Source organism: Somniosus microcephalus, chromosome 12 (assembly GCF_052327205.1).
Source record: "Somniosus microcephalus isolate GS21.2 chromosome 12, FLI_Smic_1.0, whole genome shotgun sequence".
NCBI classification, from domain to species: domain Eukaryota; kingdom Metazoa; phylum Chordata; class Chondrichthyes; order Squaliformes; family Somniosidae; genus Somniosus; species Somniosus microcephalus.
In genome coordinates this window covers 81,532,420-81,553,774 of record NC_140998.1, presented here as the reverse complement: position 1 = coordinate 81,553,774, position 21,355 = coordinate 81,532,420, and the positions used below count along the sequence as shown (strand labels likewise).

Sequence of the window (21,355 nt, the reverse complement as noted above, 5' to 3'; positions counted from 1 at the left end):
GAACCCTAACCACATCTAAAAAGTACTTGGATGTGCACTTGGGATGCTCTAACCTGCAGGGCTACGGACCAAGAGCTGGGAAGTGGGATTAGGCTGGATAGCTCTTTGTTGGTCGGCACACACACGATGGGCTGAAATGGCCTCCTTCTGTGCTGTAACTTTCTATGATTCTATGACTAACCAGCACTAACAAATTAATTGAGCACACCGAAAGAGAAGATCCGAGACGAAGTAGAGGACACCCCAGGCGGGGTAAGATCAGGAAAGATAGAAGAAACAGAGGATACCCCAGGTGGGGCAGAATTGGAACACCAGAACTGTGAATTGAATTTGAGAGAGGGGTCGGAGGACTGCACCTCCCCCTCAAGTGTGTGGACTGTGAGAATACTGGGAAAGTCTCCACTTCACATTCACTTACTAACTAACCTGAAATAGACACACTGATTGAACCATCGAACCAATAATCTAGAATTGGCATGGTTGGTAGTGGGCCGAAGATGAGAGGTCGAATAGAGTTTTCTCCCTCTCAAGGTGGGGAGTCTGTTAGAAATTAGGGGTACCTAAAATGTATATGGTTACTCGAATGAAGTTGCAACGCAAATAATACTATGTTTAGATGATCGTCTTAGAGATTGAGATAAAGTGTCTTCAGAATAGTATTAGAGTAGTTGGATAGATGCTTAAAATTTGCCTATGTTTTTGGTTCCCTGCGGATGTTATAACATTCCACACAGTGGCAGTCACATATGACCTTGCTTCCCAGGCTAGCTGTCTGCTGTTTGTGTGCTAGTAAGGCTCTTGACTGTATCTTTAATTTGGCCAACCAAGGCCCAATGCCTATGTTTCTTCCATTACCGCTAATAACCATATTATAATGTTAAGTTAGGATTTTGACTTTGTTTAACAAAAACTGCTTGCTAAAATGTGTAAGTTAACCAGTGTGTGAAAGTAGAATAGAGGATATCTTTGGGAATTTAATGATTCATTCCATGGTACAATAGTCTGATAATGGATTGAAATAGTTAGTTTGCACAGCTAAGCTGCATGAACAGCTTTGAACATAAATAGCTGATAACAAACAGCTACAAACATCTGAAAGCCAAGTATGTCTGACTCCAAATTTGGGAGGACAGGGCCAGATGAGATAAGAGGAAAACAGTCCTCAGCATATTCTACCCCAGGTTCACTCCTAAAAAGAGTATAAAAGAAAGACCTGAAAAGCCCTTAATGCAGACGGTGGAGTGGAGAGCTCCTGAGAGTGAATCCATGCTGACTTCAGTCTAACACTCTTGGGCAGTTCAAGAAGAGAGAGATAGACACGCGAGACAAGGAGAGCTGTTCGCGTACACCAGCTGTCTGTCCGATCGGTGCTGGTACTCGCTACTTGTCACGGTCGTATGTTTTTGTTGTATAACTAGTGTGGTATATTCCGCCTTAAACTCCAATTAAACACATGGGCCTAGAAATTCAGTGCCCTTAGCGCCGATTTTGCGGCGCTAGAGGGCCTAGCGCTGCAATTGGCGCCGGTTCCTAAATTGCCTGGGGCCCTTCCGCGGTGGTAGACCGGTAGCGCTGCGCCGGCACCGATGACGTCATCGGTGTGCGCAGCGTCCCGGTTGCCGTGGTAACCCGGCCCCAAGCCGAAATTCAGTTGCGGCCGCCTCGCCAGTGGCAGCCGCAACTAAGACTCCGGCAAATGAGTGTTGCCGGAGTCTGCGCCAGCGCTTTAAGGAGGCGCGGCGGCCGGCCGCTTTCCCGCCGGCCGCCTGCCCGCAGCTCCCTCCCCGGACTTCTCCCCCCTCCCCCCCCGGAACAGATGCAAGCCCGGCACTTGTCCGAGGTGCCGGGCTCATTTTTGAAGAGATTTGCGCAGGCCGCGGCCGGGTGCAGGCAGCTCCTCCTTAACGGAATGAGGAGGCCTGCACTTCCCGAGCCTGCCGCACCGCAGCGGGCGCCGCAGCGCCGGAATAGCGCCGCAATGCGGCGCGTTGCGCCAGTTTTCAGGCGCTAAAACCCTTCAGTAGCGCCGGCAGCCGTTTGGGCGCGGCGCTACTGAATTTTTGGCGCACGCAAAGGGATTTAGCGCCGGCGCTAACTTCCGGCGCTAAAGCCCTGGCGCAGCGCAAACTCAATTTCTAGGCCAATATACCCACCATATTGGTTGCAGTCATTCCTGATTATTTGAAAGACCAGAGTTAGGTTAATCTCAACAAGTGATGTCTTCATCATCACTCTCTTCTTGGTGTTCCTCCACTGCCTGGCCAGCTTGCAGCTCTTGGGTATCTGAAAAGAAAAAGGCAAAATAGTACGATTGTGGTGTGGGGAGGGGGAAAGTAAGAGCTGCATGCTTACACCATCTGCAGCTTGTAAATCAGAAGGGAGTGTGGGATAAGGGGGAAGTGGAATATGAGAAGGAGAAGGATACCGTCATCTTCGATGATTTCAGCAACGCCGCTGGCTACAGCCTCAGCAATGGCCGTTCCAATAACGGCCAGCACCATCTCCTCCATGGGGGTTTGGACATGCAGGCACACCTCTTCCCCTCCAGTTAGCTCCTGCTGCCTCTGGTTGTGTGTCACTTTGTCCTGCAAGAGAGAGTGGGAAGTGTGTCAGTGAGTGTTGTGCAATCTGTTTGGCTGATGTGGCTGTCATGGTTGAATAGCTGGCAGTGTGTGCAAGCTGTGAGATGTGGGTGTGAGACTTGTAGCAGTGTAAAGTGTGTGAGAGTGAGGCAAAGCATGTGAATGTTAGGTATGAGGCCTGATTGATAGAGATTGTTGGTAGGTGAGTGATGGGGGTGTGGTGATTTGAGCAGTGGCTGAGCCTAGTGGTTCAGTTGTAAGGATATGGCATTTGAAGATGCATTCACTGACCTTGACCACTTGTGCGAGGTCATTAAACTTCTTGCGGCACTGCATCCAGGTCCTCGTGGCTTGACTCCTGGCATTGACCTCCACGGCTATCTGCTCCCACTGCCTTTTCACCGTGTGTCTTGAGTGCCTCCATCCAATGCTTCCTATAAGCTGTGCAGCTATGCAGCATTTCGGGGGTCCCGTGCAGCCGATGAGCCAGCTTTTAAATTGAAAAAAATGCACATGCATGAACTTTTGAATGGGCCACGCAGCTCGTTAAAGCGGTTAAACAGTCCCCCCCAAAATTACAGGGAACATTGCCTCTGTCCCCCTTGTGGATACAGGACATCTCTTCTCCTTTCCACCTCCTCCACCAAGACCTCCAGTGTAGCGTCCGAAAAACTGGGAGCTCGTTCTCTCCTCTCTTGTGACTCACCCTTTCCCAGGTCACAAACTCTTCAATCATCATTCCTAGCACCTGCTCCAGCCACAATGCACCTCCCCTTTACGAGGTGCAGACTAGCTTTAAGCAGCGCAGGCTAGCTTTAACTGGTGCTAGCCTCTCACGATATTGGTCCCCTGCTGATGCGTCCAGCAAATGAACTCTATCAGGTCACCTCCATCTTCTCTTTTCTAGAGAACAGAGCCCGAGCCTGCTCAGTCTTTCTTGACTGTTATACCCTCTCAGTTCGGGTAACATCCTTGTACATCGTTTTTGTATTTTCTCCAGTGCTTCTATAGAGCACTATGGAGACCAGAACTGTTCTGAATATAAATTAACCGTTTCTCCAATCTGGTAAACACAAGGTGCAAAGTGCCAAGGTCAGCCTAATGGCTCTGATAATAGCTTTCTAAATGTGTTTTGTAAAGGGTCATCTGGTCAATTGCTTCTGGAGATGCTACTCTACAGATTGCGATAAAGTCAAAATATTTTTTCTAATGGTTTTTAACAATTAACAGAGCTATATGTCTCTCGATAATTCGAGAATACGCTGTTACAGTAATAGATTTATCTGTTCATTTCTAGTTGTTCCTATGGATCACCTATCCAATATTCTATTGTTTATTGATGAATAGCGCGGTTAGCACTGGCTAGACGCAGGGACATTTAAGTGAGCAGGTAGCACGAATTGGTATGGTGTCTGCATTGCAATCAACGGGTGCAGGTTAATCGCACATCGCGATCCACACTCCCATTTTCAGGGGGCTATCCAATTTAGACCCCCCTGATTGAAATTTTAGCGTTTTGAGATCCACTGTGTACCTATGACATTCCAACGGCATGATAAAACTGTTTTTTTGTGCTAACTGGTAGCAGTCGCTAACTGATAATGTTTTAACCCTCTGCAGACAGGAGCATAATTATTGGACCAAACTGAGAAAATATTGTACTTCATCTTTATGATTTTTTAGTTCATTCAGAGAATACTGTAAATAAATATTCGTGGTTTCAGATGTTATATGTTGGAAAGTTTGAGTACAGTGCTTTGAAAGCACCAAAAAGACACTTAGTACTCAAAGGGTTAAATTACAAAGTTCATTTTTCTCACATTACTTCTGTTTCAGTTTTACTAGAGACAAAGTATGCTGCTGTTGATTGCCGAGTTTTTTTTTTCTGCACACGATGCAGCACCAGGAAGTTCCATCGACATATCTCTGTGTACAACAGAGCATCGGAAAGGATTAACGCATTTATCGGGAGAAACCTAGAACAATCTCAACTATAATAAAATACTTAGTCTTGCCTGAAACTCCTTGAACAGCATTTTATTTGAAGCTTTACTTACAACAATCATGCCAAACTGCAGCAACGACTTGCCGAGTTCTGAGGATCAAATTAAAGGTAGGATAACCGATTATGATTTTAACTATTAAAAGGGATCCGGTATCAAAAAAGCGGAAAAGAAAGGTTCTGCTCCCACAGGCATGATGTAATCAAAATAGCTTTTTAAAATACTTCCCTGACTGTAAACCCATATATTTTGTGTTTCCCACATTACAACAGTGACTCCACTTCAAAAATACTTCATTGGCTATAAAGCGCTTTGAGACGTCCGGTGGTCGTGAAAGGCGCTATATAAATGCAAGTCTTTCTGTCTTTTTCTTTGCTTTTCAAATAGTGATCCGTTAAGGATTTGAAACAAAAACAAGGAAGTGTTGCTCTACATTTAGCAATGTCCTTTTATCTCATGATACATGAAACAGGCCTCTTTAAGCAAACAAGAGCAAATTGAATCAGAAATGTAAAATAAACATGATTGCAATAACAATGAATTCTATTAACCTGTTAATTTTAGCAACAGCAGTACTTAACAGCTTCATTCAAAAGTGCAGTTTTTTTATGGGTTCACAGTCATGGAAGTATTTTAAAAAGCTATTTTGATTACATTGTGGGAGCAGTATATTGATTAAGATTTCTTGCAATGATTGTGCTTGTGTTGGGAGGAATGTGGGTGTAGAGGCTGAAACAATTTACCTTTTTTCTTAATCCCTGCACCTCGTTTTGATTGGAGAACATGGGGTCCTGTTTATTAGTGTTCCTGTTTGTTGGGATCACTGTCCTTATCTCTCTTATGAGTGGGCTGCTGTTGCTAGCTAATTTCTCCATCTAACTTGGTCTATTTTTCTTCCCTATTTCAGGCTACACAAAGTTCACCCCTCCAGACTTGAGGGGCTAAGATCAGAAGGGCAGACCTCAACACACATTCTGGTTAAACGCCCAGATAGACCCATTGTGAATGGCCGTCTGGATGACCGCAAGGGCCATGACTGACATATTTCAGAAAGACCCAGCTCAATGCTTGCTGGCTCACTCACAAGAGACCGATGGTGCCCAGTAGCAATGCAGACTGGGACAGCTCTTAATGCTGGCTTCAGGCCCTCTGGAGATTTGTCTGAGAATCTAGGAGCCATTCCAGCTGTTTCTCCCCTTCTGCCCCAACCCCCGAGGCGGCTGCTGCAGCTTTAGACAGGGCTGCTGTTCTTCTCGCTGCTGCTCAGAAAGTGATGCTACCCTTTAACTGGCACCAAAACTGCATTTTCTTCCCTCCCAGCAGCAGTAAGCCTAATAGGAGATTACTGGCCCAAACCTTTCCTCCATAGCAAATGAGGACCCCAGGATGAAATTGCAATGGGTCAGCAGTGGACTCATATGGGCGAGCAATGTTCCCACTCAGCTGCTTACCTGCCAACAGGAAGAGAATTCAGCCCATGATGTCCAGAGCATTACTAATAAATTCTATATTGGTTTAATAGACACATACAATGGAGGGAAATTATATCACAGAGTAATTACCTTGTTTGTTTAAATTTCACATGGTCGGACGTATAGTGATAAATTGATGATGAATACACTATTAACATCAAGCTTTGATTACATTTTTAATAACATTCGCGTGGCATTGTGGTAAATTTAATTTTCTTTCAATAGATCTCACTAGTTTTGGCATCGCTGTTATGATAATACTCAATATTGTAGCAATTGCCACTTATGCCATCTTCATCGAGCTATGGATCTATTTACAACAAAATATCATAAATGACTTAATCAAGGAGAAGACTCTGTTGGTCCTTGGCATATTCCCTGTAAGTAGCACATTCTGATTAAATATTATATTGTTGTATTGCACAAATAGTTGTGTTTGCAGTGATATTTGCAAATTTTGATTCAGCTGGTTTTAGGCAATAATGGTGATCAAGTTTCAGTACACAGTAAACAGCCACTGTAAATAAAGGGTGGTCTGTCAATCACTTTTGCTTCACTAATATTCTACACTAAGATTCAAATACCTCAACATGTAAAATAAGGTATAAAATGCTCCCTTCTCCCACAATTTTATACTATTTTCTTGCTGCTGTAAGGGGTTTTCTCCGATACTGGTCCCCCGTTACATACAGTTCTTGGACGTCAGGATTTATAAGAACAAAATACACAGGCACCGGGTTTTGGCTCAACCTTTGACTCATTCGTTTATTGAACACACACACAATTACTTCCCCAGTATAAATCCCTATGATTTATATTAGACTAACAACCCCAAAATACAAACCCCTGCGCAAGGATCATTTGCATCGACACAATATGACACAGTTAAACCCGTCCGTGATTTGACTGTTACATATAAAGTTACCCAGACTCAATCACAAAACCCTTATTGTGATCTGACTGAAACGTACAAACTTACTCAGACTCAATCATGAAAGCCCCCTCTATGATTTGATTGAAACATACAATCACCACTCCTGATCGGCTGTCTCTTGGAGTTGATTGTCGGCCCGAATCTTTCTGTTCGCTGTTCTGTCGTCGGCTTCCCACACCACTGTCTTCAAAGTGCTCTTACTTTAAACCAAAACCAACTTGCAGTATTTCCTGGCCCCCTCTTGAGCATACGATTAGTTTCAAAATGTGTGAATTGTTCCTGGTATTATCCATTGATTTGAGATATCTTTCTGACAATGCAACCCTCCCAAAGTGACTGCATATGCAAGGGGTTTCTGTAGAAGGGTTTCGACCCGAAACATTGACTCTATTTCTCTCTCCACAGACGTTGCTTGGCCTGCTGAGTTTTTCCGGCGTTTTCTGTTGTTATTTTGCCTATGCGAGGTTGTTGGTTTCTATTAGCATTCGTATTCAAAAGGTTCGAGGCCCGGCCCATTGTCTCGGCCTGCACTGAAACTGGTTATTTGGGGGTCATGGTCTAAGGTGGACAATGTAACCCCTTAAGGTACATGAATATCTTCTTCTTCTTAGGCAGTTCCTCGGAACTGAGGATGACTTGCTTCCACATTAAAAATGAGCTCGCAGGTGACTGATGAGCCCAATGCGGGACCTACAGTCTCTGTCACAGGTGCGGCAGACGGTGGTTGAAGGGGCGGTGGGTGGGGTGCTTGGGTTGACGTGCGCTCCTTGTGCTGCTTGCGCTTGGCTTCCGCTTGCTCCCGACGAAGAGACTCAAGGTGTTCTTGTAGCTTCCCAAGACAGAAAACCTTTGTATGGCAATTCGGCCACAATGTCTGAATTAACCCTTTATTGCCCAGCTCTTTTGCGGGCTGTGCACTTCTAGGTTTTTAAATTTCATAGTCCAATATTTTTACCGTTGGGGGGGGAGGAATCGATCCTACATCTCCCCCCATTAATATCTCTTACATTCTGCCATGGAGGGTGCATTGTCAGTCGCAGCCAAATCTCACATTTTTTACACAGTCTATACATTTGATTCTATAATCCCAAATCCCCTTTATACAGTCTTTCCTGTTTTTCCCTTTTTACCCTTTGTTTTGTTTTACACGATAACCTGAACAGATACAACACCATAATTAATTGCACAATTATCAATACATGTGAGGCAATTCTGATCCAGGGAGGAATTTCAATATTAAACCCAATCTCCCACCAAGGTGGAGTGGTCATTTCCCTGATCTCCTCTCGCGTTTCTCTGTTTTCCTGCTGGAGAGTGTAGTAATGTTTCTGGGAAAGCTCCACTTCCTTTACCAGGTTTGTCAAATGCTCAGGTAATGGCGGGATATCATACCCAAAATGCGATATATAATCTTCTCGTAATTCCTGTCCCTCAATCTCATTACCCACCCCAGTATCCTCTTTAGCTGATCCCGTTAGGTATTGACCTGTGTTTGCAGCTGGGCATCATCTATACTATTGACCAGTGACGTCCCTGTATTAAACACCATGGCCGCGTCATTGATCAATCCCCTCTTCTGGATCCCCAAATTGGTGTGACTGTTGTCAGCTTGTTTATACAAATCCTTCCGACTTTCTTCCCCATAGTTCAACTCGTAGAATTGCCGGAACATTTTCAAAAATAGTTTCTCGTACAATTTTTCCGTTTCAGATGGGCACCACCGGGGTAGCCGTACCTTTGTCAAATTAAGGATAACAGATGCTACCTCGTAATGCACGTCATGGTACAACACCTTCCCTGTTGGAATCAGTACTAACCCATTCCTAGTTCTGGGTGTCATTATGGGGCACTTAACCTCTTTATCCCGTGTCTTTGGAGTTGATGGTAGGGGCTTCTTATCGTGCGCTACTAGTTTGGTAGCATTGGCTGCGTTTGGAGGATCTGGGACCACACACGAATCGAAACTCTGAGTCCAACCTATTCCAGACCCGAAATCTTGCCATTGCCATTTAAAAGCGACGGACACCCCCCCTCTGGCATTTACATTCCGATCCTCCCACACACACATAAGCCCCTGTTCCTCCTTCCACCACTTGTCCCAACATAATTTTACACGCCCCTTTGTCCCCACAATCGATCTGTACGAGTCATTCCCCAATCTTTCCCAATCCGTGGATTCATTACCCTTTGCCTTGTCTGTTTTCCGTAGCCACCACCGCCATCCCACGGAGATACTTCCCCAGCATTCTAGGCACACTTGCCTTCCCTCATTCACCAGTATCTTTTTGGTGGTGATATTTAATTTGGGGCAGGGCACTGATGCTTCACTGAATTTGTAACCAGAGTAATTGGAATATTTAGTGGAATTTGACCCCAACCAACCCAGCCATTCTCCCTCATGGAAGTATGTAGCTATCCGTCATTGCTTTGTGCTCTACCTCCCTGTGTTACAGTGGGCCCGGCTCCTCCCATTCACCCGTAAGTAAACAACATCTCTATGTTGCCTTGCTCCATCTGTCCTGATCTGATCAGGATTACCAACAGGCCCAGCCACAGAGTGCATTCCATCCTGCGGCCTCCGTTCGACTCGCCTCTGCAAATAAAATAAAAGAAAAATAGCACTGCTCTGTGTGAGGTCTTCCCTCCACAGGTCAAACTTAGATTATATACATATTATACATGCTGTGATTGCTGCAATCACCACATCCCTTTTTCCTTACTGTCCGGTTGGGACCTCTTGCGGCTCGGGGTCAGTGTGTGAGGAGGCGTCCAAGGCACCCTAGGTCGGGGTGTTCGACTACTCCTTCTCACCGCTCCACTCTCAGGGTTTTCATCATCATCCCACAAGATGGGAGAAAAACTTACATTGGTCAAACTCATGATCGTTCTCTGGGCTCTGGTTCATTTTATTCCCCTCTTCCCGGGGTCATAGCGTTTACATTGATTAATGTGGAACCACTTTGTCCGTTTTGGCAGCTGCACTGCGTAAACCATAGGGCTTGCCTTGTCCACGATACTGTACGGCCCCATGTACAGTGGCTCGAAAGCCCCTACCCGGGCATAATTTCTCACCATGACCTGGTCCCCTACCTTCCACTTCTGTACTTTCTGTGGCTCTAACAGCATTCTATTCTTCTGGTACTGGCTTCCCATGTTATTTGCAGCTTCCCATTGTACTTTCCTCAAGGTCTCATACAGGTCTTTTACAAACCTGTCCCGGTTGACCTCCCTCATTTGAGCTTCGGTCAGGACCGGTACCAACACATGAGTCGGGGTCCTCATCGCCCTACCGGTCATCAGCTCATACAGAGAGTGTCCTGTGCTTTTGGAGAGGCTGGCCCTGATATTCATGAGAACTAGAGGCAGGACCGCATCCCATTTTTTTTTTGGTTACCCCCCTATCTCCTTCCTAAGCCTTTCCTTTAAGGTCCAGTTCATCCTTTCCACTATTCCTGATGATTGGGGATTGTGGGCCACATGCCATTTTCCCCGTATCCCTAAAAGTTTCAGGGTGGTCTGCATGACTTGTCCTGTGAAATGGCTCCCCTGATCTGATTCCACTACCTGGGGCAATCCCCATCAGAAGAACACATCCCTTACTAGGATCTTAGCCGTGTTTAACGCTGTGGCTGTTTGACAAGGGAAGGCCTCAACCCACTTAGAGAAAATGTCCACCAACACCAAACAATACTTGTTGCCTGCTTTTGTGGTGGGCAGGGGCCCAATGAAGTCTATTTGTATAGAACGCCATGGTCCCTCTACCCTCCTAACATGGTGCCTTTCTACAGTGGAGGTCTGGATTATTCGCAGTGCACACTAGGCATTCGCTGCAATATTCCTTCACCTCTTCCCTGAGATGAGGCCACCAACCCACCTCTTCCACTTTCTTCCAGGTAGTTTCCGGCCCTGGATGTCCAGCTCCCGGACCCCCGTGAGCTAACTGCATAAATTCCTCTCGGTACTGTGTGGGCACGATCCACCTTTCCCCTTTAAACAGCATCCCCTCTTTGACCACTATATCTGCTGCTCCAAAAGGACCCACAATTGGTTCCCCTTCTACCCTTTTCTTAATCACGATTTTTAAAACCGTATCTTGTGCTTGAACCTGGGTCAGGTCTGGGGGCAACTTCACCTCCTGTGGGCCCTCCATATCCCTTATGACCGCGATCTGTCCAGATCGGTACGGGTCCCAAAGTACTCCCTCCCTGGCCCCCTTTTTTGCCAACCAGTCAGCCTTCTGGCTACCTTTCCATTTAGGCTTGGTTTTTGAGTGCGCCTTTACCTTTTGAATGTAATATTCCCCTTTATTGCCCGTAATGCCAAGGATTGTGTTCAGCAGTGGGGCGGTTACTAAAGGTTTCCTGTAAGCGGACTTGAATCCTCGTCTAACCCATATTGCCAGATATTCAGTGCAAGAATTGCACGTGAACATTGAGTCTGAGCATATTGTGTAGGGGGTTGGGAATTCCTCGGGATGCGTGACCACATAAGCTACAGCCGCCAGCTCGGCCTGCTGTGCACTCAGTGTGCTGGGGAGTTTGATGGCTTTCTCTATCCCAACCCCTGGGTCATAAATTCCACACCCTATCCTACACTCTCCGTTTGTCACTGAGCTGGACCCATCCACATATATATCTCTCCCTGTCGGTGTTGCTCGGCCCGGAATCCCACGTCTATATCCCATACCCCTTCTACCGTGCACACATGATTTGTCCCTGGATAAATCATGTTCAAGGCCAGCTTAGGTTCCGCCAATCTTTCCACCCTCGGGTTCATCTGGGAGAGTAGCAATGTCCAGCGGGCAATATGACTGCTACTCACTGTCCCATCTTGTATCCTCCCGTCCAATAGCATCAGTGTCGGGGTATGACATGTCAGTAAGGTTATTAAAGATGACCCCGTAAATAATTGGAAACGTTTGACGGCCCAATAGCTCGCCAAAAGGTGTCTTTCACAGTTCGAGAAACCCCTCTACATCTGTCAGGACTCGGGAGGCATAAGCCACTGGCCTCAACTTGTCATGCCGTTCTTGGAGCGACACTGCACTCAAGCTATCCCCAGTAGCTGCTACCTCCAGATAAAAATCTTCGTTCCTGTTTATTGCTCCTAGTGCGGGTGCAGTTTGTAAATTTTCCTTTAGGCGAGTAAATGCCTCCTTACAACTCTCATCCCATTCCCATCCTACTCCTTTCCTAAGGAGTCTAAGCAAAGTGGGCTGCCGTGGCTGCATAGCCTTCAATAAAATCCCTGCAATACCCTGTCATACCAAGTGTGATGAAATATGCCTTCATCAGACCTGCTTGTATTTTACCTGCTTGTATTGTGTGAACCACACCCTTTTGTTCCTATTGTGTGTATTGGCTACGCCCCTGTCTTTTGCCATATAAAGGTCTCAGGAGCTGTATGAGTCACTCACTACCAGATGAACCCGATGTGGGAAGACCTGCTATGCTGCTATGTTCTTAGTGATTAAAAGCCTTAGTTGAATCCTTTAAATTCCTTGTCTTTGAGTTATTGAAGACACATCAATTTTAATCACTAAAACACCAAGATGGATTGACTCCTGAAACCAGAGCGCTTGGCTCTGGACCCCCATGCCTCAGATGCAGCCACACAGTTCGGACACTGGTTCCAATGCTTCGAATTTTTCATTGCAAACTCATCCACTGCCATAGCCGCAGCCGAAACCGCTACCGGAGACATGAAACTGGGAATCCTGCGAAACTGGGTGAGCCATCGGGTCTCCCCTCTCATCCAAGATGCCACCAGCTACAAGGAGGCCTGCACCATCCTGAAGGCCCACTATGCACGGCCAGTATATAGGCCGGGGGCCCTCAACGACTCCCCCAATGCCCTATCACGAGGGATGTGTGCCAGCATCCAGGGGGACAGGCTACAGGGCCTCCACAATGGCCTCTGCCACCCGGGGGTCACCCGGCTATTCCACTTTATAAAATCCCGTAACCTGCCCTATTCCATCGAGGAGGTCCGGTCTATGACCAGGGACTGCCGCACCTGTGCGCAATGCAAGCCCTGTTTTTTCAGACCCGACCGAGCCCACCTGATCAAAGCTACACGGCCATTCGAGCGCCTGAGCTTAGATTTCAAGGGACCACTCCCCTCCACCGACCGCAATGTGTGCTTTCTCAACATTGTGGACGAGTACTCCCGCCTCCCATTCGCCTACCCCTGCCCAGATATGACCAGTGCCACGGTCATCAAGTGCCTCGGCAACCTGTTTTGCACGTTCGGCATGCCTAACTACATCCACACTGACAGGGGGGCATCGTTCATGAGCGATGAACTGCGCCAATACCTGCTGTCGAAGGGGATAGCCATGAGTCGAACCACTAGTTATAACCCCCGGGGTAATGGGCAAGTGGAGAGGGAGAACGCGACAGTGTGGAAGGCGGTCACCTTAGCACTAAGGTCTAAAGGCCTCCCCACCTCCCGCTGGCAGGAGGTCCTCCCAGACGTACTCCACTCGATAAGGTCGCTACTGTGTACTACTACTAACGCCACTCCTCACGAGAAGATGTTCGTTTTTCCCCGCAAATCAACCTCAGGAGTATCCCTACCCTCGTGGCTCTCCACCCCAGGGACAGTCCTGTTACGGAAGCATGTGAGGGGCCACAAAATGGATCCCCCCGTGGAGGCAGTACACCTACTCCACGCAAACCCACAGTACGCGTACGTCAAGCACGCCGACGGGCGTGAAGACACCGTGTCCATAAAGGACCTCGCCTTGGCAGGAAGCGACGACAACGACCCATCACCACCACCCCCAGAAGAACCTCCACCATCCCCAGAGGTATCCTCACCACCCCCAGAAGTACCTGCAACACCCCCGGCACATGGGTATGCCCAGGAGGGCACCACGGACTCCCGGTCAGAACCCGAGGTACTGTTGCGACGTTCAGGAAGGACTATCACACCCCCGGACAGACTAAATCTGTAGAAGGGGTGAATGTGATGAAATATGCCTTCATCAGACCTGCTTGTATTTTACCTGCTTGTATTGTGTGAACCACACCCTTTTGTTCCTATTGTGTGTATTGGCTACGCCACTGTCTTTTGCCATATAAAGGTCTCAGGAGCTGTATGAGTCACTCACTACCAGATGAACCCGATGTGGGAAGACCTGCTATGCTGCTATGTTCTTAGTGATTAAAAGCCTTAGTTGAATCCTTTAAATTCCTTTTCTTTGAGTTATTGAAGGCACATCACCAAGAAAAGATCTCACCCCAGTTACACTCTTTGGAGCGGGTAGTTCCTGTACTGTCCTCCTCTTTGCCTCGTCTATAGCCCTTTCCCCTGCCCTAATCGTCAATCCTAAAAATTTCACCTCCTCCTGTCCTATTTAGGCTTTCATGGGGTTTGCCTTAAACCCTGCCTCTCTCAACAGCTTTAGTAGCTCGTCCAGTAGTGGCCCGTGGTCATCTGCACTTTCTGAGAATAATAATAGGTCATCCACGTACTGGATCAACTGGCTAGGCTGACTGAAATTTTTTAAAGCATTAGCCATACACTGATGGAAAATCGAGGGACTGTTATGAAACCCTTGTGGGAGGCACGTCCACGTGTACTGTTGCCCTTTGAATGTCAAGGCAAATTTATACTGATCCTCCCGTCTTACTGGGATAGACCAGAACCCGTTAGCTATGTCCAATACAGTGAACATCGTTGCCTCCGCAGGGATATTCCCTATTAGATCGGCTACTGCTGCTACCGTGGGCGCGCATGCTGGAATACCTTTATTGAGAACTCGGTAGTCTACCGTGGCTCTCCATGACTGATCGGGCTTCTTAACTGGCCATAGGGGTGAATTTACATGGGTCGCTATCGGCCTCAGTACCCCTTGTTCCACGAGGGAGCTCAGTGCAGTTTCCAAGTCCTTCTCTGCCTCCCAGGGAAAACCATACTGTTTCTGAGGTCGCAACACTGGGTCCCCGTGTACCTCCACCTCTACCCCCGCTACCCTACCACAGTCATGTCGGTGAGTGGCGAACACTGCGAGATTATTTTTCACATACCCCCGATACCTTTCCGGGGTGCTACGGACCAATTGTTCCAAGTCATAGCTACCCTTCGGTTTCATAGTACAGGCGCTACCTTTCACTTTCTCCACCTTGGGGATAACTAGAACTTCCTCAGGTTTATCTGAAGCAACTGCCCCCCATAGACAGTGGTTTCTCATATCCACGATCACATAGTGGGCCAGCATAAAATCAGCTCCGAGGACCCCCGCGCCGGGCTGATTCCATTGCATCAGTACGCATTACCACTTAGTGACAAGGGGTCCTAACCCTATAGACAAAGGTTTCAGTACCGCCCCAGCGTGCTCGTTCCCTGTGAAACCCACTAACTTAAACGGGACCCTGCTCGACCATGGAGAAGTGGTCGGGTTTGGTGAGTGAACCACTGTACTGGAAGCTCCGGTGTCCACTAGATACTTTCCCTGAAAGGCCTCTACCCTGATCTCTACAGAAGGTCTGCCCCACTCATCGTAGATGAGCGGGCACAGGTACCCGGGCTGGACGCGTCCTAGTTATGGGAGAAGTGGGGGCGCGCTGGGCTTTTCACTGCATACGGCAGCGTCCAGCTTTCCCTGGTCTTTGCCCATAACCTGCCGTAACACAGTCACTAGAAGTTCCACCGGGTCTTCTACCCTCTCCTTCTCTGCCTCTACTACCCGCGGTTTTGACCTTGAGGGACCCCCGTATCCTGGTGTTGTTCCCTTTTTGGGAACTTGCACTCCCTGTTCCAGTGTCCCACTCTACCACAGTTAAAGCATGCCTGGGATCTGTCCACCTTACCCCCCTCCTGCTTCCATTCTTTTCTACCATCCATGCTTCCCTTCATCTCGTGTACTTTTCCCTTTTGTTTATTCTCCTCCCCTCGGTCGGATTTAAAAGCCAGAGTCAGTTTCCTTAACACAACTGGCTCTGTATTATTAACATCTTCAGAGTCGAACCATGATTCTGCCCTAGCCCTGATCTGTGGCAGGCTGTTAGCCACTAGGGTCCTCAACCAATGAATCCTGGGAGCCCCTAACAACTCTGCTTGAGCTAGATTTCTCCCCGTCGCTTTCAGATACACGGGCCACAACCTGCCTGCGAATGCATCCGGTGCCTTGCCAGCCAGCTGTCTGGTCTGCTCGACCTGCAAGAACTGTCCCAGCACCATTAAAATTTCGTCCTTTACCCCGTCCAGGGTACCCCCTCCTAACTTAGTGGCTGCCGACAAACCCTGGTACAGCTTCCCATCTAGAGAGAACAGTATCAGCTTTTTCCGTTCATCGTCGTCACAATTATTGATCCCTCCTATCTGCTCTACATTGGCAAAATGAACAGAGGCATCCCCTCCGTGCTTCAGTTTCAGCACATTGGCCAGCATTTCCTGCAACTGAAGGGACGTATAGGGAAGCACATGATTACTCTGCAATGGCCCCTGACCGCTGCCTTGTCGGGGTGGACTGAACTTTTGCTGTCGCAGGGGACACATCGGGCCGATGGTCCCTGTGCTTCGGGAGCCAGTCGAACCTCCCTATACTGGATCCCACCATCGGGCTCCTTTTCCTCCTCATTCCAGTCTACCCCAACTTCCCCTGGTGCCATGAGACAAACCATACCCACTGGCCCTGGATAATGCTCGGGTCAACTTACGGATTTTTTCATTACAGGGCCTGTGATCGGCCTCTTCATGTACCCAGTTTTTGGCTACCCTGTAGGCCACCTTTATATCTTTTAACTGCTCCTCAGCCTTGTCAGCTCTCTCTGAGTTCCTATTACCTTCCTCACGCTGAGCCTGACACTGCCTTCTAATTTCAGTGACCTGACATTGCAGTACTCTAACATGTTTCTAGCTGTTTCTTCCTGTGCTTTTCTCTTCTGCCTTTCAAAGCTCAAATCTTCTGTCAGCCGGTTCACTATGGCCTCTCTCTCTCTCCTGGCCTACTTTCTGATTCCTGTTTCTCTACTCCTAAACGCTCAACTTTCTCCGTGAGCATCTGAATTTGTTTCTGCATACATATTAGCCAAATCGCCTTTTCCTTCGATTTCTTATGTATACTACTACACATCCACGCAACCGCTTTCTCATACGGACTGTCAGAGTGTAGCATTTCTCGCACCCAGTGCTCGGAAATGTTTACTTTCCCAAACACATACGAGGATATCCTATCCTCCATCGCGGGTTTCTTGCACTTAACCCTGTCCATAATTTTTTTCTAAACCTTGACATCCTGCTGCGGTCGCCAGATTCTGTAAGGGGTTTTCTCCGATACTGGTCCCCCGTTACACACTGTTCTTGGACGTCGGGATTTATAAGAACAAAATACACAGGCACAGGGTTTTGGATCAACCTTTGATTCATTCGTTTATTGAACACACACACACAATTACTTCCCCAGGATAAATCCCTACAATTTATATTAGACTAACAACCCCAAAATACAAACCCCTACGTAAGGGTCATTTGCACCGACACAATATGACACAGTTAAACCCGTCCGCAATTTGACTGTTACATATAAAGTTACCCAGACTCAATCACAAAACCCTTATTGTGATCTGACTGAAACTCACAAACTTACTTAGACTCAATCATAAAAGCCCCCTCTATGATTTGACTGAAACATACAATCACCACTCCCGATCGGCTGTCTCTTGGAGTTGATTGTAGGCCCAAATCTTTCTGTTCACTGTTCTGTCGTCGGCTTCCCACACCACTGTCTTCGAAGTGCTCTTACTTTAAACCAAAACCAACTTGCAGTATTTCCTGGCCCCCTCTTGAGCATATGATTAGTTTCAAAATGTGTGAATTGTTCCTGGTATTGTCCATTGATTTGAGATATCTTTCTGACAATGCAACCCTCCCAAAGTGACTGCATATGCGAGGTTGTTGGTCACTGTTAGCATTTGTATTCAAAAGGTTCGAGACCCGGCCCATTGTCTAGGCCTGCACTGAAACTGGTTATTCGGGGGCCTTGGTCTAAGGTGGACAATGTAACCCCTTAAGGTACATGAATATGCAAATGTTTTTGTATCTTCCCGAGACAGAAAACCTTTGTATGGCAATTCAGCCACAATGTCTGAATTAACCCTTTATTGCCCAGCTCTTTTTGCGGGCTGTGCACTTCTGTGTTTTTATATTTCATAGTCCAATATTTTTACTGTGGGTGGGGGGGGAGGAATCGACCCTACACTGCCATTCCTGACGCTGGGGGCACGGGGAGGGGAATTCTAACTCTCACCGCTGGGTAGGAATGGAGCAGCAGCAGTTAAAATGGAACTCTGTTCCCACCAATCTCCGCTTTTAACGCTGCTGGTTTTGGCGGTGGATGGGGTGCTTAACAGACTTCGATGGGAGCCTCATGGCTAAATGTTAATCGGGGTCCTTTGACGTCAATGGATCCCTGATGGTATTTTAACTGCGGCCTGAGTGGGGAAGCTGCAGTGGCTTTCTTGCTAGGGTGAAGCAGGTCAGCAGATGGTGGGAAGGATGAAGAGGCCCTGCACGTAAGTGAAAGAAAAGATCTGCCTGATCTTCATCTGCCAGCAGCCACTCTGCACCCTTGTAATACCTGTTTTGGGCAGGAAGTGGAGCAGTGGCATTTAAGTGAGCCCTGGGAGTTAAACTACCCCCGGCCTGAAACTTGGGACAGCAAGTGTGCCTTACCCCCTTCCCATCTGAAACCCACTCCGGGTTAAACCGGCCTCTTTGTTGTGTAAAGTTCCAGAGGTGTTAACACTTTGCCCAAGTGACTGCTCTTTATGTATGAGCCTAAACAGTGAGGACAGGATTTTTCTGTGAATTACTGCTCATTTTGGGACGGATGTAAGGCATAAAATGGGATAGTAATGCCTACCACCTGAAAAACGCAATTTACTACATGCAGGAATGAGAGTGAACAGTTTAAATTGTTTCTGGGCCAGAGAGGTTGATTGACATTGAATTAACAATTATCATGTTGTTAAAAAGGTACTAACACTGTTAACTTCCAGCCCTAACTTTCTGCAGCATGTTTTTAAATGTAGTTTCGACATAAAACATTTCACACGTATAAAGTACAGTCTTGGTACTGTAAATGAAGTACCTTCAGCAAAAGCTCATGTTCTTGTTCTTGTTTTCTTAGGTAACTGCCATTGCCTACCAATTGGGGATGTTTGTTCCACGAGCTGGAACCCTAGTGAACTTTGTGACAGCAGTGTAAGTATAATTGTAAATGCACTTTGATAAATGTATTGGTGGTGAACGAAGTTTCAGTACTTTGGCCTAGAAATCTGATAAGGCCCGTAAACAGGCGATGCCACCACGGGGTAAGGTTTGCTCATGCCCGTAAATAGATCGCAGGCAGCACTGGAACTTGGTGCTGCCAGCTGATTATCATTATTGTGGTGTTCCCTGAACATGCTGAATGGCTGAACGCCCATCAAGGACTGTGAGGAAGGTCAAGATTGGGGGCCAGGATCGGGGGGGAGGTCAGGACTCGTGGCCAGGATCGGGGGGGAGGTTGGGGCCAGCATCAGGGGCGGGGGGGATTGGAGAGGGGCTGGAGGTCAACATCGGGAGTGAGGTCGGAGATGGTAATGTTAAGTACTTACCTTTGATGTAAGCCCCCAAATTGCGTACCAAGTGATATACAAGGTCGACGTTACTGGCTTGTCGAAAGAAAGACAGACCCAATAATTGAAGTCAAAACAGTTTATTCAGGCCTGGGGAGAAATTTCTTGTGTCCCTACACAAGACTCAGACTCCAACGAACCTCTCAAAGTCCACACAGTTATACAAAAATTAAGGCCCTGCCCTTGGGGCGGGGATAAGCTTAACAGCATATACAGAGTTATAGCTAAATTGTAATTATAAAACCATGACAGTTCATCTTCTTGCTGGCCCCAATCCCCACATTTCGTTATCAGTTGGTCCCGTCACCTCTTGTGACCATGGGCCTCATCTTAATTACTTTACAACCATCCATTTGCCCGTAGTCAGATGGTTCTGCTTGTTAAGTGTTTTCTTGAGATACCAGTCCTTGTTAAAGTGGGCAAAACACAGACTTTCTGTCTCGCTTCGGGTCATCTCTGCAAAGCAAACACATTTTAGTTAGCCCCACTATATTTTGAAGAATAGAACCCTGCTGTGCTTTACACTAAACAGACTCTTCGGTGCATATGTGTCACCCCGCTTGATTGAACACACATCTTCCTCAATCTTTCCATGGGTTGTTCTTGCAGTTTAATCTCTCAGCATTTGAAGTCACTTAATCATGTTTAAAAGTTAGCTGGATAAATGCAATATACAGGCCTCTATTGTTCAACTCAGAGTATGAATTAACCCATTCCCACCACCTTGTATATTGGTGTTGCAATTGAATTCTGGTTGTCTTGCCCTGTTATACCCAATTTTTAATATCTTACTTCACCTTTATTTCATTCGCCGCTGTTTAACGCTTGTTCTCCTAGGAGTAAACATCGCTGGTGCTGGCTGCCTCAGACACAAGCCAAATTTTCAAGAGAAAACAGAAGCAGGCGTTAGCCCCCTTATTTGAATATGTTAATGGCCTAATGCCTACTTCAGATGAAGCTAGACAATGCCTCTTTTTTTGACCTCACCATTATGGCACCCATGCCGGAAGCGAAGCAAACACCATTTTTTCCACAAAACTGGTTTTAACAGCTGGTGCCAAGATGCTGAATTTCAGGCCCCTAATCTGAATTTTCTCTATTTTATAGTTATGCGAGTATATCTTTGTTTGGTTTCTTCCACCTTACTATAAATTACCTTGGTGGAGTAACAGAAGCCATTGATAAACTGCAGTATGTGGACACGCCACTAAATTTGGGACCTTGTTGCTGTTGCTGCATCTGTCTTCCAAAGGTCAGGATAAACAGGTAAAGATGTGTATTAATGATTGTTTAATTTTTAATGTAATAAATGTCTATAATATATGCTGATAGTTATTCTCTAATAAGGATTAAGTATGTACTTCAGAATGTAGATTTTTATGTATTTCCACACCTGGAACAGAGCTTCTTCTGTTGGGAGCATGCATTAGATATTTGGATGCATTCCCAGTGGTGAAGCTCCATACTGGGAGCACAACGTCATAAAATCTACCCTTGTATTAGTTGCATGGAGCAAATGTTTTTATTCATTCATGGGATGTGGATGTTGCTGAAGGCCAACATTTATTGCCCATCCCTAATTGCCCTTGAGAAGGTGGTGGTGAGCTGCCTTCTTGAACCGCTGCAGTCTGTAAAATGAAGGTACTGCCACAGTGCTGTTAGGGAAGGAGTTCCAGGATTTTGACCTAGCGATGATGAAGGAACAGCCATATATTTCCAAGTCAGGCTGGTGTGTGAC

General features: G+C 46.9%; 1 protein-coding gene across 5 annotated transcripts in view; it reads left to right on the top strand.

The window, feature by feature from the left end:
- The first annotated feature begins 3,361 nt into the window (after positions 1-3,361).
- Positions 3,362-21,355, top strand: part of LOC147109355 (organic solute transporter subunit alpha-like) — a 39,550-nt gene continuing 21,556 nt past the window's right edge. The window contains exons 1-5 of one of the 5 annotated variants that reach the window (XR_015080245.1): positions 3,362-3,674; positions 4,419-4,695; positions 6,283-6,437; positions 19,128-19,201; positions 20,725-20,883. Coding sequence is in view for 4 of the 5 variants with exons in the window: in XM_086003231.1 (XP_085859357.1) it covers positions 4,647-4,695; positions 6,283-6,437; positions 19,128-19,201; positions 20,725-20,883 (437 nt within the window). In the remaining variant the exon portion in view is untranslated. Of the gene's footprint in view, positions 3,675-4,418; positions 4,696-5,492; positions 6,438-19,127; positions 19,202-20,724; positions 20,884-21,355 lie in introns of all 5 variants that reach the window. The other 4 variants (XM_086003231.1, XM_086003230.1, XM_086003229.1 and 1 more) reach the window with 4 other exon arrangements.